We start from the raw sequence: 12,318 nt of genomic DNA on the forward strand, positions 1-12,318 counted from the left end.
TCAATACTACTGACAGCTGAAGGAGAGATACTGCTTTAGACAGTTATAGAAGCAGAATTGCATTTTAGAAATGAAAAATAAGATTCCTATCTAAAATGACGTTTGAATACAATTAAGTGTCTTACCTCTGTTTGTGGTTTTCTTGACAGGGCATACAAATATACCTCTGTTGACTGTTTTGGCAGTGCTAAAAGTAAATGACTGAGAGATTACTGAGATGCAACTATTGCAGGGTTTAGAAAAGGTTATATGTGACCTACACGGAATCAGCTCTTGATGCGGTCTTCTCCAATCTCTCCTTTCCGTGGCTGTTTTCTTGCATCTGGGCAACTTCAGTCCAACTGGTAGAGGTAGAGCAGGAGTCGAAGAGTTACCCTGGTTTGGGCAATTTATTGTCTCATTTAAGTAACTGAAATTGGTTGATGTGTGCTTCAGTTTCCTCATCTTTACAATATTATTGATTTTTTTTTGTGATGCTTTTAGGAACCAATAATCGAAAAAAATCCACTATGCAGTGTTGGTTGTGCTTGGGACTGGGGGGCCTGAACAGGCAAAGATAAAACTTACTTTAATAATTGAAAATGGATTTAAACCAAACCCTTCTCAGAAGCAAAATGTGGAAAATTACGTGTGTTTCCTGTCTAACCAGCTCTTATAGTTTACCCAAGAGGCACACATGAAGTTTGGAAGCACTATTTTCACGTCCTTTCTCCAGCAGCCTTGTTTTATTTCATATTCAGCTCCATGTCTGACGTTGAGAGTGGCCCTGTGTTAAATCTGCTCCTGTTGTCTATAAATAAGCTTAGCGATCTTAACCACCTCATGATTGTGTCAGCGCCCGCCGCATGTGGCAAGTGCCATTCATCTTCCAGCACCGGCAATCAGTCCGGCCGGCGTTTCCCGGGGGTGAGCTTGCTGCCTGAAAAGAGACGGGTTCCCAGCCTATTCAGACCTGGAGAGGCCTGATGGGAATGGCAGAGCTAATAATAGAAGTTGAACCTTTTTATTTTCCCTCTCCAAGGTTTGTATGTTGAAAAATTCACTGAAAAATCACAGAAAAGGCTTTTTGGCCTTTATTTTTTTATTTTGAACCAGTTCCTTACTGTTATAAATACAGTAATCACTGCTTTTAGGAGAGATATGAAAGCTGGGGGTAGGGTTTTGTTGGTGGTGGTGATGGTTTGTTGGGGTTTTTTTCATCTCACAAATATGCAACAGTACTTGAGAGAAAAGGGAATCAAATAGCAAACGCAGTCTGATATCGAAACAAGGGCAACAAAAAACAACCAAAATAAATGAAATTTGGGTTTTTAACAAAATTACTCTATCTCATTGTATAGTTTGAAGGCAGGATGTTCATATTTAGGGATAAGAACCATAAAGATCTGCTGTGTGAGATGAAATTTTTAAAAAAGCCCAATTACTATACATGCACGGTGTTTCATAGGTATTTGGGAATAAGTATTTTCCATCTCTTTTGGTCCTTTACAATTTTGAAGATACTGCAGAATGTATAATTACCACTGCATGCTGAAAAATCAGACTCCTTTGTAAAATTCGCTGCTTCTGTTTACTTGCTTACTATTAGTTTTTGGATGTGCTGTTGGAGATGCTTATTCATTGGTTAGCAAATCACGGGAAAAAATACATATGTTACCTTGAGTCCTAATGAAAACAAAAAAGTAGCTAAATTTTGTGCAAGCTTAATAGGGAAAAACATTATCATCTCATTTGTTGCACTCAACAATTATTTGCTGTCTCAGGAGCTATGAAGATAAATATTAGATCCTAAGTCAACTTCTCTAATTGAAAAATGCAGAAGTGTGAAATATAGCTGAATTTCTTATTCCACATTCTGATTTCATTATAGTTTTAAGGAAGCTAGTTGTTGCTGTTAGTTCAGGAAGGCTACATCACACCAACATTAACGTTGGGAAGTCATTCAGTCAAAAGGCAGGAAAATGAACTAGACCTGGTCAAAGGCATTTCCAAGAGAACGTGGCGGGCCTGGCTGCTCTGAATGCTGCACGGCTCTGTGGAAAGTTCATGCTGCCGAAACGTGGCAGTGAACACGTGCCGGCTCCTTGGGTGTGCTGTGGAGCTTGCTTTGGTGTAAGCAATCATACAGGCATTAGACAAGGCTGAAGGAGCAGATGTTTTAAAATTTGTATACTAAGCATAATATCCCTACTTTGAAACAGCAGCAGTAGAGAGGGAAAACAGTTAGAACTGAGCTGGCTGAATTATTGACATGTGTGAGTTCCAAATCAGTAAGTTTCCACCTCAGTTTCCTGATCAGTATTTTATCTTTGTCTGAATTTACATTTTTAAATTTTTTGGGTTTATGATGATGTTTAGTTATGTGTTGAAACCTCTTAAGTCAGTATTTCCAACCCAGAATTGTTTTGAAACTTTTGTTCTGTGAGAAATTTGGGCATTTATATTTTATGTTTAGATACATTTTGAAATGTTGACATTTTCCATGAAATGAAAAATCTGTCTCTGTGTGGCTCTAATGAGCAAGATTTCTCTCCTTGAAGTGGTTCACTGTGGGAAGGCTGCGCCCTCAGTGTGCAGGGCAGGGGCTGCTCCCTCAATGGGAAGTTATTTACTGTCCTGCCTTCATCAGCTCTGTGGCCCTGTTCATTTTATACTGTAAATTATTCAAACTGCACTCTGAAGATAGAGTAAATAATTTCCTGACAGGTTTTCTTCATAGCTCTGTTATCGTAACATCTTAGTTCCTTACAAATGTTAATTAAATGAACATCACAGAGCTCTTGTGATGAGTTTATTCCCATCTTATGTATAGGAAGTGAAATAAGAAAATTAAAGCCAATGTTTGTAACTGGAAAAATGGGTAAGCTTCAGGCATATACAAACATGTGCTGCTTTTTCTGCCTGTGTGAGGCAGCCTAATAAAAAGAGATGGCCTCCTCCTACAAATGTGGCTTCACTTGCATCCTTAGGCAATGACAGCAACAGTAACGAAGCTGCTACAGAGATTAAAGCCAGAAATTATGAAGTGTTGACTAATTTTGGCTGCCTGGTGTGAGAAACCTGGAGCCCAGTCTTTTTTCAAAGCATTTTTTGAGGACATTGTGTTTTCCAAGTATCTCTCTCACTGGTCTCATTTGCAGCTGTGACCACTTGGCTTCTTTGCAGATCTGAATACAGGTGTCCTGGGGTGGGTGCCTGGAACACGAGAGCAGCGGAGCTTGCTGTGAAAGTTTTGATTTATATCATCTGCCCTGTATCCTATTAGAGTTCAATGGCCATTTGCCAAGGATGGCTTCTGTTCCCTTAAACACGAACTCATCTTTCTCTTCTTCCACTTTCTTAACTCCTTTATTTCACACCTTCCAACTTCTCTAATGGTAAAAGCAGGAGTATTAATGACTTGTATCAATAGAAATTTTTTTTTTTTTTCTAGAATATGGCTTTCGTCAGCGCCAAGTGAGCCATCAGCCTTCCAATGTCTGCACTGCTATAAGGCTGGAGGGTTGGAGATGCAGAGTGAGGAAATGATGTGCCTGTCAGAAATGGCGAGTCATAAAAAATCCATAATCAGAAACTCCCCAGAATTCTCACTATCCCTTTTAGCTAGACACCAGCTTTCCTTTGTTTCACACAACCTTTAAATCCCCCAAGGACTCTCTTTTTAAATATCTCTGAGTTGAGGCCTTGAACTCAAACCAAAGAAGGAGCAGATGAAATTGAGAAGTTAATGAGAAATACTTGTGACAGACAAGCATTGTCAGTGAGGTTGCACAATCCCTGGGTTTTGGTGGCATTTAGTGGATGAATGTTAGGCTGCAGCACTAGCCCATTAGAAAGTATTTTAAAGAGGTGTAGTTAAGTAGTAGGGAAGTTTCTCTTTTTTGAGAGGTAGCACGTATGGTGAGATAAGCATGGTGGATTTCCTTGGGTAGGTATTTCTTACTACATACATGCAATTCAAAATGGAAGTTTTTCACCTTGTGTGCGGACAAGGTCTTGCCCCAAGAACCACTGGAGTCAGTTCAGCTGCATCCAGCTGGGATCCTTGGGGACAGTTCAGGGAGCAGCTTCTTCTTGGTAAAACATGCATGTGGGTGCACATTCATCCCAGGTCTTTGCAATTGCTGCCCACCTGTTTTTGCAGAATACAAATGACAAGGTTTTTAAGCGACAACCAAGTACTGCCCTATTAAGCTCTCTGTTTTAATGTGTGCAGAGTAGGAGAGCTTTACCTTATTGTGTTGGTCCCAAAAACTTTCAGTAGCATTAACAATTACGGCCTGAGAAGTTGAATGTAACACATGAAGGTATAATTATGTTCAACTGGATTAATTCTGCATGGTAATTAGCAGCGTAACCAGTTTGCAAGATAAGGAATACCTTTGTGAATGCCTGTAAGAACTTCAGTCTTCTGTCCCTCCTGACCAAGTGTGATGTCAGTAAGTTGGAGGTTCCCATTTTGCAGCGATCAGGTATCACAGTCTTCCTGGCCACATCCCTCAGAGCCAACTTCACTGGAACTTGCCAGCACAGTTCTATTTCTGTGCTGGTCAAGGGAGCGGGGAGGAGAGAAGAGGCAACCCAAGTCGCAGAAAATCTGCTGAGGAGTGAAATACATTCCCTTTGGCCCCACAATCTGAGCAGTAAGTTGCTTATCTCATGTTAGGCTAAGACACGTGATTTTGCCCTTTTGTGCTAATCCTGCTACATGGAAATGAAGTCCAAAAGCGTGGGCAGTCGAGAACCCAGGCTGTCATTTGTGTCCAGGGTCTGGTACTGGGTTTGAACACTGCCAAGGTTGGATTGTGTTCAGAAGCAGGACCTGGGAGGTACAAAGTCAGCATGTGTTCCCCAAGGAGATGTTTGTTTCTCCTTTCAATTTAGAGCCTGAAATGCCATTTGTTTAATGTTGCTGTTTAAATAATGATTTATAAGACTCCAGGCCAGCCATGGTGCAGCTTAATGACTGCTATAATTTATGTATGCCACTGGCTATATAAACACTGCTGTAACTATAAAGGATGTCTCCCACAAATTTTGCTTTGATACTGATTTGATACCATTCATTTTCCTTTCCTTGCACATCTTTTGTGTGTGTTGGTTGAGGCCACTTGACTCAGTGATCCAGGTCATTTTGGCTCACCTTGCCAGGAGTCATTTGGGCTGGGAAATGAAAAGAGCAAATATCTATTTTTGTTACAAAATATTTTAATTAAGAATCAAGTTTTCTTGAGCTTGGATGCAAACAGCTGCATCAAGTGGCCTATTAAAAAGGTCATTTTTATTTGGGCTTTTTTGGTTATCCATTTGTTCTACTAGTTAATCATCTCTTTTATCCAATTCATTTTGCGTTTGTGCACACAGTAGGCAAACAAAAAAGAGACAGGAATAAGTCAAGCATTGTCACAGAGCCCAGCCGTTCCCCAGGCTTCAGCTTTGCTATTTGTGTTCTCTAACCTATACAAGGAGCATGTATATACGCATCTAATGTAAATCTGAGCTAATTCAAGCCCCGTCTCCACAGAGATGAATGAGCATGCAAATCTGCTGCTTTGTTTTGGAGGAAAAGCTCCTGGAATTGCTTGATGTCTAGTTGCAGCCGATGGCTTTTGAATACAACAGTCAGTTGACTTCAGGAGATTTGTGCTCCTGGGCTGCAACAAAGACAACTGGGAAGACAGTAGGTGCTCTTGAATGCTTTGGTTCTGTTATAAATAGTGTTAATGCAGTAATGTGCTTGGAAAACTGAGTGCCTTTAGAAAGTTAAATGAATTGAGTAAACAGAAAAACTCCATTGCCTACAGTAACCCCTCCTCTGAATCTCTGCATATCATATCCCAGCAGCTGCTGGGATAAAATATGGACGTTGCTGAAAAGATTGCAGATGAACTGAGTGGGCCGTGAGAGCTGGTAGTAAACGTGGGTGTTTCTTCAAAACCATTTGTGCAGTAATTCAGAAAGACAAAAGTACTTCTGATTTCGCGTAAAACTTTTTAAGAGTGTCATGATGTTACTAACCTGATGGAAGTGCTCTGGGCCTTGTTGCTTAACTTTTCTTTAGGTGGTACTTCCAGCAACATGGTACCATATAGGTTCATTGCATACCCCTAGGAGAAGGGATCACCTACTGAGTTACCAGAGTTACTTCCTATGGTTTTCTGGCATCGTTTGCACACTGACCTGAGCCCACTGTGACTGGCTTGTGACATGCGAAGAGCTTTGCTTCTGACGCAGGGAAGGCTCTCAGCGGTGTCTCCAAGAGTGCACTTTTGCAAGGAGCACGGCAAGGCCAAGGAAGATATCTTCTCATTGCTTTAAACCCTCACTGAGGGGCCTGCAGAAATTGTTAGCAGCCAGCTCTGAGTTACTTGGTCTATTTTTTCTCCAAAGCTCTCCTCTGTAGTCAGCCTTGACCCTGACTGAAATACAAGGGCACTGTGCAGCCCGTATGCGGCAAGCCAAAATTGCTCAAAGGCAGGTGAAAAAAATTGAGCTGACAATAACACAGAGCACCCTTTTCAGGAGCCAGGGTCCTTTATTAAAAAGGTTTGGCATGTATTCCCCCCACTCCTGAATTGATTTGCGCCATAAAATGAGCCTGAAGAGAAATAGTGGTTGTTTTCCTACATGCTTCATTAATTTTTAGTTTTGGCAGGCAATATAAATAAAAGTATCAAGTGCACATCTAATTGAATCACCAGTGATTCCCAACTCCCTGTAGTACCAGGGAACATGATGTAGCTGTGCTGTTTAGCAAGCACAGATGAGTTAGGCAAACAGTGGCTCAGTCTGCCCACAGGCTTTGGTTTAATCTTGAGTATTTACCCATTTAATATGAGACAGGGCAGGAGCTGTTGCAGTGTGGGGTTTTCAGCACAGACCTCTTCCTACCTCTAGGAGCAGTGAACTGGAAGCACATCTTTGCAGAAAGTCAGGAGGTTCCAATTAATTGCATCTACACCCAGATTTTTGTGGAAGGGCCCTTGCACTTCTCAAGCTTGACCTCCTCCATACATGCTGACTGTATGATGTTGCTAAACTAATTCCTGCCTCCTTCAGATGGCTGATCTAGACCATCTATCTCTTAAAAAAATAAAAAAGACCTTGTCCTAAGTAGCTCACTTGGCCAAAATCAAAGGATGAGAAAACTCCTATAGGTAAGGAAAATTATACCCCCTGGGCTGGATGATCTCTGACTCCTCAGCTGTCAAGGGAACTGAGTGCCTTCAGAAAAAGAAGTACTCAAGTTCATTTCTGAGTGGATGGTACTGGCCTCTAATTATAATGTTCAGTGATCTCTTTTCATAAGAATTGGCTCCTTTCCACATTGCTAGCTGCCTTTCACTGCTTGGCATAGGTAAAATGTATTAGCGATTTTGGTATCTTGGTAGTTATAGTCTGCTGTGGGCTCCCTGACTCAAGAGGAGGGGAGTGCAGGATGCATGAGCAGGAGTGAGTATAGAAGAGAAAGAAAACGACAAGCAGAGATCAGGCTGTTTTCTCTCTTGCAGCGAGGATATGACAATGTGAGATATCTAAGTCATAGGTAGTATGTGTTGACATGATGAAAGCATGTGTTCTTTCCAAGCCATGTAGTCATGTTGTTCCTGAGCTAGATAGAGAAGCTAGACTTTAGGACTGTCAGTATAGCAGTAAATTCACACATAATTAAAAATCTGTCATGTGTATTGTGTTGGTTTTGAGAAGTACCACAGAGCAGACTGCAGGATTTCAAGCCTCTTTTCAAGGGTCAAAGATGGCTTCCAAGTTAAAATATCAGGAACGCCTGGGGAACTGAAGGTCGCCGTTAGGTGGACTACTAGATATTTAACAAGATTAAACAGGCCAAACAAAACAAAATAATTACTTTGTCAAATAATTACTGGGTTGAAGGAATTTCACAAGGTGTTTTCCTCTTTGGTGCTCCCCAGGATCCTATGACCTGTTGGAGAAGAAGGCAGTTCAGTAACCTAAAGTGGTTTTTGTTTTCTTTTTCTCTAGGATCTGCCTCTGGCTCAAAAATGTCTCTGGAGGGTTCCTTCAGCTGCTGGAACGGAACGGCGATCAGGCTGGGGCAGGCGTGTGACTTCATCAGGGACTGCGCCCAGGGAGAAGATGAGGGAGAAATGTGCAGTGAGTAAAACAGAACCCCCAGGCTGCAGCCTCCTTTTCCAAAAGCACTGATCCTTCTGAATGCTAATGCCTGAGGCTTTAGCACTAATTTAGCACTAACAAAAGACCAGTATGCTGACCAGTATCTATAGGCAGTTTTACTGGATGTTTGTCTGGAGCAGACCATTTGAAACGTTCCTTTACTCACTTACATTACAGAATCACAGAATGTTAGGGATTGGAAGGGACCTTGGAAGATCATCCAGTCCAATCCCCCTGCCACAGCAGGAACACCCAGATGAGGTTACACAGGAAGGTGTCCAGGCGGGTTTTGAATGTCTCCAGAGAAGGAGATTCCACAACCTCCCTGGGCAGCCTGTTCCAGTGTTCTGTCACCCTCACTGTGAAGAAGTTTCTTCTCAAATTTAAGTAGAACCTCTCGTGTTCCAGTTTGAACCCATTGCCCCTTGTCCTATCATTGGTTGTCACTGAGAAGAGCCTTGCTCCATCCTTGTGACACTCACCCTTTGTATATCCGTAAACATTAATGAGGTCACCCCTCAGTCTTCTCCAAGCTAAAGAGCCCCAGCTCCCTCAGCCTTTCCTCATAAGGGAGATGCTCCACTCCCTTCAGCATCTTTGCTGCCCTGTGCTGGACTCTCTCCAGCAGTTCCCTGTCCTTCCTGAACTGAGGGGCCCAGAACTGGACACAATATTCCAGATGTGGTCTCACCAGGGCAGAGTAGAGGGGAAGGAGAACCTCTCTGGACCTACTGACCACCCCCCTTCTAATACACCCCAGGATGCCATTGGCCTTCCTGAGCACAAGGGCACAGTGCTGGCTCATGGTCATCCTGCTGCCCACCAGGACCCCCAGATCCCTTTCCCCTACGCTGATCTCCAACAGGTCATTCCCCAACTTATACTGGAACCTGGGGTTGTTCCTACCCAGATACAAGACTCTACACTTTCCTTTGTTATATTTCATTAAATTAGTTCTGCAGCAGGTTCTTACAATGCTCTTAGTGCTTTCTCTCTTCTAAAGTCCTGATCAAAAATGCAAATGAAGTATAGCCTGAATAGCTAGATGCCTTATAGAATTAAGATATGTGTAGTTTGTTAGAGCTTTTAATCAAAATGTAGCACAGCATGTGGCAGAAGGGGGAGGAAGGAAAAAAATTCCAAGGTGAAAAATGAGTAGAGCCAGTAGCTTGTCTTTGACCAATTCCTTTGTCTTTGTAATTCCTCTTGTTTTCTATCCTCTCTTCTGCAGTAAGTAGTCTAATAAAACACAGTGGAACATAGATAGCAACCTGAGTTTTCTTAAAACTTCATGTGTCTGAATACTTTGTGTTGCATAACCTAGATGCTTTAGGACTTTCCCTTAAGGAGTGGTGGATTGTCAGCTGTATGGTTATCCAAAGGGCAAATGTATTAAGAAAAATAATCGTTGGAAGTTCATCATTTATCAGTTTGAAGTTGCCAAGGGTTTAAATTGCGGGGTGACAATAAAACCCTGGCAGATGTATTGTTAACCTCCTCTCCCCCTGCCCCTTCTCCCTTTTGCCCCTCCCTCTCCCCCCTTCCCACTAGGGACAGGCGATCAGGAGGGAAAGAAAGACAGAGAGAAGAGAGTTGGAAAAATTAAAAACGTTTTACTAATGCTACTAATAAGAATAGAGAAAATAATACAAAATACACAAAACCAATCTTGAAAGTCTCAGCAACTGCAGAGCCAGCACCCAAAGTCCTGGATTGGACTCTGCAGCCAACCGGAGCTGGATTCAGTCTATCACTAGGCCTCAGTTCACAGGGACGACTGGCAAGATCCTCTCCTAATGTTGCCCATAAGCAGAAGGGAAAAAAGGCACGAGATCCTCGTGATCTCCCACTTTTATATGAAGTATTCACGTGAATGGAATGTTATACACCATTGGTCAGTTTCTTGGTCACCTGTTTCTGGTTGCCCCTCTTGCGAGATGTCCATCTGTGCTTATCAATAAGTTTGCATTCCATTGCTAGGTTTACCAAAACATGTATCTGGTTCTCCAGGAAAATGCAGTTAATATGAAGGCTTTAGCTGACAGGCAAATTCACTAAAAGAGAAACTTGTTTTTTAACAAAAGCAGGACAGAAGTGTATGTGTCACAGCTGATCTAGCCTATGGACTTTTGTCAACAGAGCTGCATTGATTTGGTATGCAAAAAATGTGTTCCCTGACCAAAGTACCAGTACTGGCAAAAGTTTTTGGAATAGAAGAGGCAATTATTCTCAGTTTAGCTTTCTATGTGACAGCTAGAGCAGGGGAGAATCTGGGTAACTCAAGCAAGCTGTGTTGATACAAGTGATGTCCAGACTTACAGACCTTTGCTGTTTCTTGTAGACACTTAACATAAGAGTGACACGTAACTTCTAGCAAATTCCAGTTATTTGCTGCTAACAAATAAATAAAAGAATAGATTTTATTGGTGTGGAGAAGAGTAGTTTGATCTGGGATCATCTAGTGAACTAGTTAAAACCTTGTAACTGTACACTTCTCCATTATGTTAGACATTGTTATAATTTGAAGTTGTATTAATTAATGACACACACTCAGTGAATGTTAAATTTACTTTCATAGGACCAGCGTTAGTATAGAGAGAGATTATTTACCAGCAACTGTATGTCCAGATACACTGTCGTGTTTATCTGCTGTAAATGGCTCTGCCTTATGAGGGTGATCCTGTACCAGTGGAACCAACAGAGCTCGCAGGTGGAGCTGGACCAGTCGCTGATGCAAACTAAATACAGCCATGGGATGAGGCAGACCTAGAGGAAAACACTCACCTATTCCTTTCAAACATCGGGAGCACCTGTGGCTGGTGTCTTGTCCATATTCACATGTCAGGAGGCTGCTTTTACGCCTGGCTGCCACCCTGTATCCCATGGTTAGACAGTTGCTGAAGTCCCCTGTCTCTCTCACCTAAGCCATCCACAGGGGTTGGTTTGGGTGCCTTTTCCTCTTCCATGCACCATTCATCTGTAGCTGTTTGCATAAAGCAGTAAATAGCACTTACAGTTGTATCAGCAAAGAATGTATGGAGAATGTAAATGAGAAAATGTAAAAAAGCAGAAGATATTTAACCACCTGTTTAGCAGAGCACCACTCCGCAGCTTGAGGAGAAGACTACACGTCTTGTTTTCAACCCCAGATACTGGGAATGAGAGTTCTTAGAGCCAAAGGCCCAAAAAGCACCGTCTTCCACCCAAACAACAGAAAAGACTGGCTTGCCAGAGCAAGAGCTCGAATTGTGGGTGTGTGTCCTTATCCACATATAAGCCTGCTCAGTTGTATGGCTGATTTCTCTGCTTTTTCCTTGTTACTGTCTTGAATATTGTTGGCATAAGACTTCTTACACAAAACAGAGAAATTATCTAATGTTTTACCTGTCAGTACATCCACATGGCAGCCTAACGCAAAACATATGTCATCTTTCAGCATATCAGTTGTCATTTTACTCCTGAGCAACACGGATGTTTTCATCAGCTTTTTGCAAGTGTGGCAAAAAGTGATTCAGATATATAAAGCAGAAAAGTGGTTCCCCAAATGCTTCTGCTTACACAAAAGAGCTGTCAGCAAAAGATGCTCGTGAACTGAGGGGAGAGCTTTTAAAATGACCGTTAACCAAAAGCTTCTGTCTTTGAGCTTCAAGGAGATGCTGGATTTTTTTTTTCCTTTCACAGTCAGGTGAATCAGTGCATGTACTGATTTTGTTTTTCTTTTTTCTTTTTTGCTGTGTGATTTTTTTTTTCCTATTCATTGGATTTTTGCTCTTTTCTTAGCTGAACAAAATCTCCCTAAAGCCAGCTGTTTGTTAACATCTCTTTACTTATTAATGCTCAATGAAATGTCACGGTGCTTGTTCTGCATGCAATCAACTAGTCTGTGTAGAGAGTATAAAATCAGAGGGATGACTCCTAGAGAAAAGCATATTCTTGTTTGAGTCATAATCTAATATTCTTCCAGGAGCAAAAGACAGTTTCAAAGAGGCAGATGTGGTATTGGATGCCAAACTGTGTTGATTTGGGATCAGACATATAGATTTAACAGACTGATGAAAGTGCCACACTGAAAATTACTTCACCGAAGAATACTTTGCAGACATACATGAACACTTCAGATACTGGTTGTCTTATGTCTTTGCTAGTAAATTCATGCTTTTATGG

The 12,318-nt window shown here is 41.7% G+C and overlaps 1 protein-coding gene across 1 annotated transcript in view; it reads left to right on the top strand.

The window, feature by feature from the left end:
• Positions 1–12,318, top strand: part of LOC136099675 (ALK tyrosine kinase receptor-like) — an 84,638-nt gene that overhangs the window by 19,679 nt on the left and 52,641 nt on the right. Inside the window, exon 2 of the mRNA XM_071807262.1 lies at positions 8,002–8,133. Within this exon, the coding sequence (XP_071663363.1) occupies positions 8,002–8,133 (132 nt within the window). The remainder of the gene's footprint in view (positions 1–8,001; positions 8,134–12,318) is intronic.

This window comes from Patagioenas fasciata, chromosome 3 (assembly GCF_037038585.1).
Source record: "Patagioenas fasciata isolate bPatFas1 chromosome 3, bPatFas1.hap1, whole genome shotgun sequence".
Lineage (NCBI taxonomy): Eukaryota > Metazoa > Chordata > Aves > Columbiformes > Columbidae > Patagioenas > Patagioenas fasciata.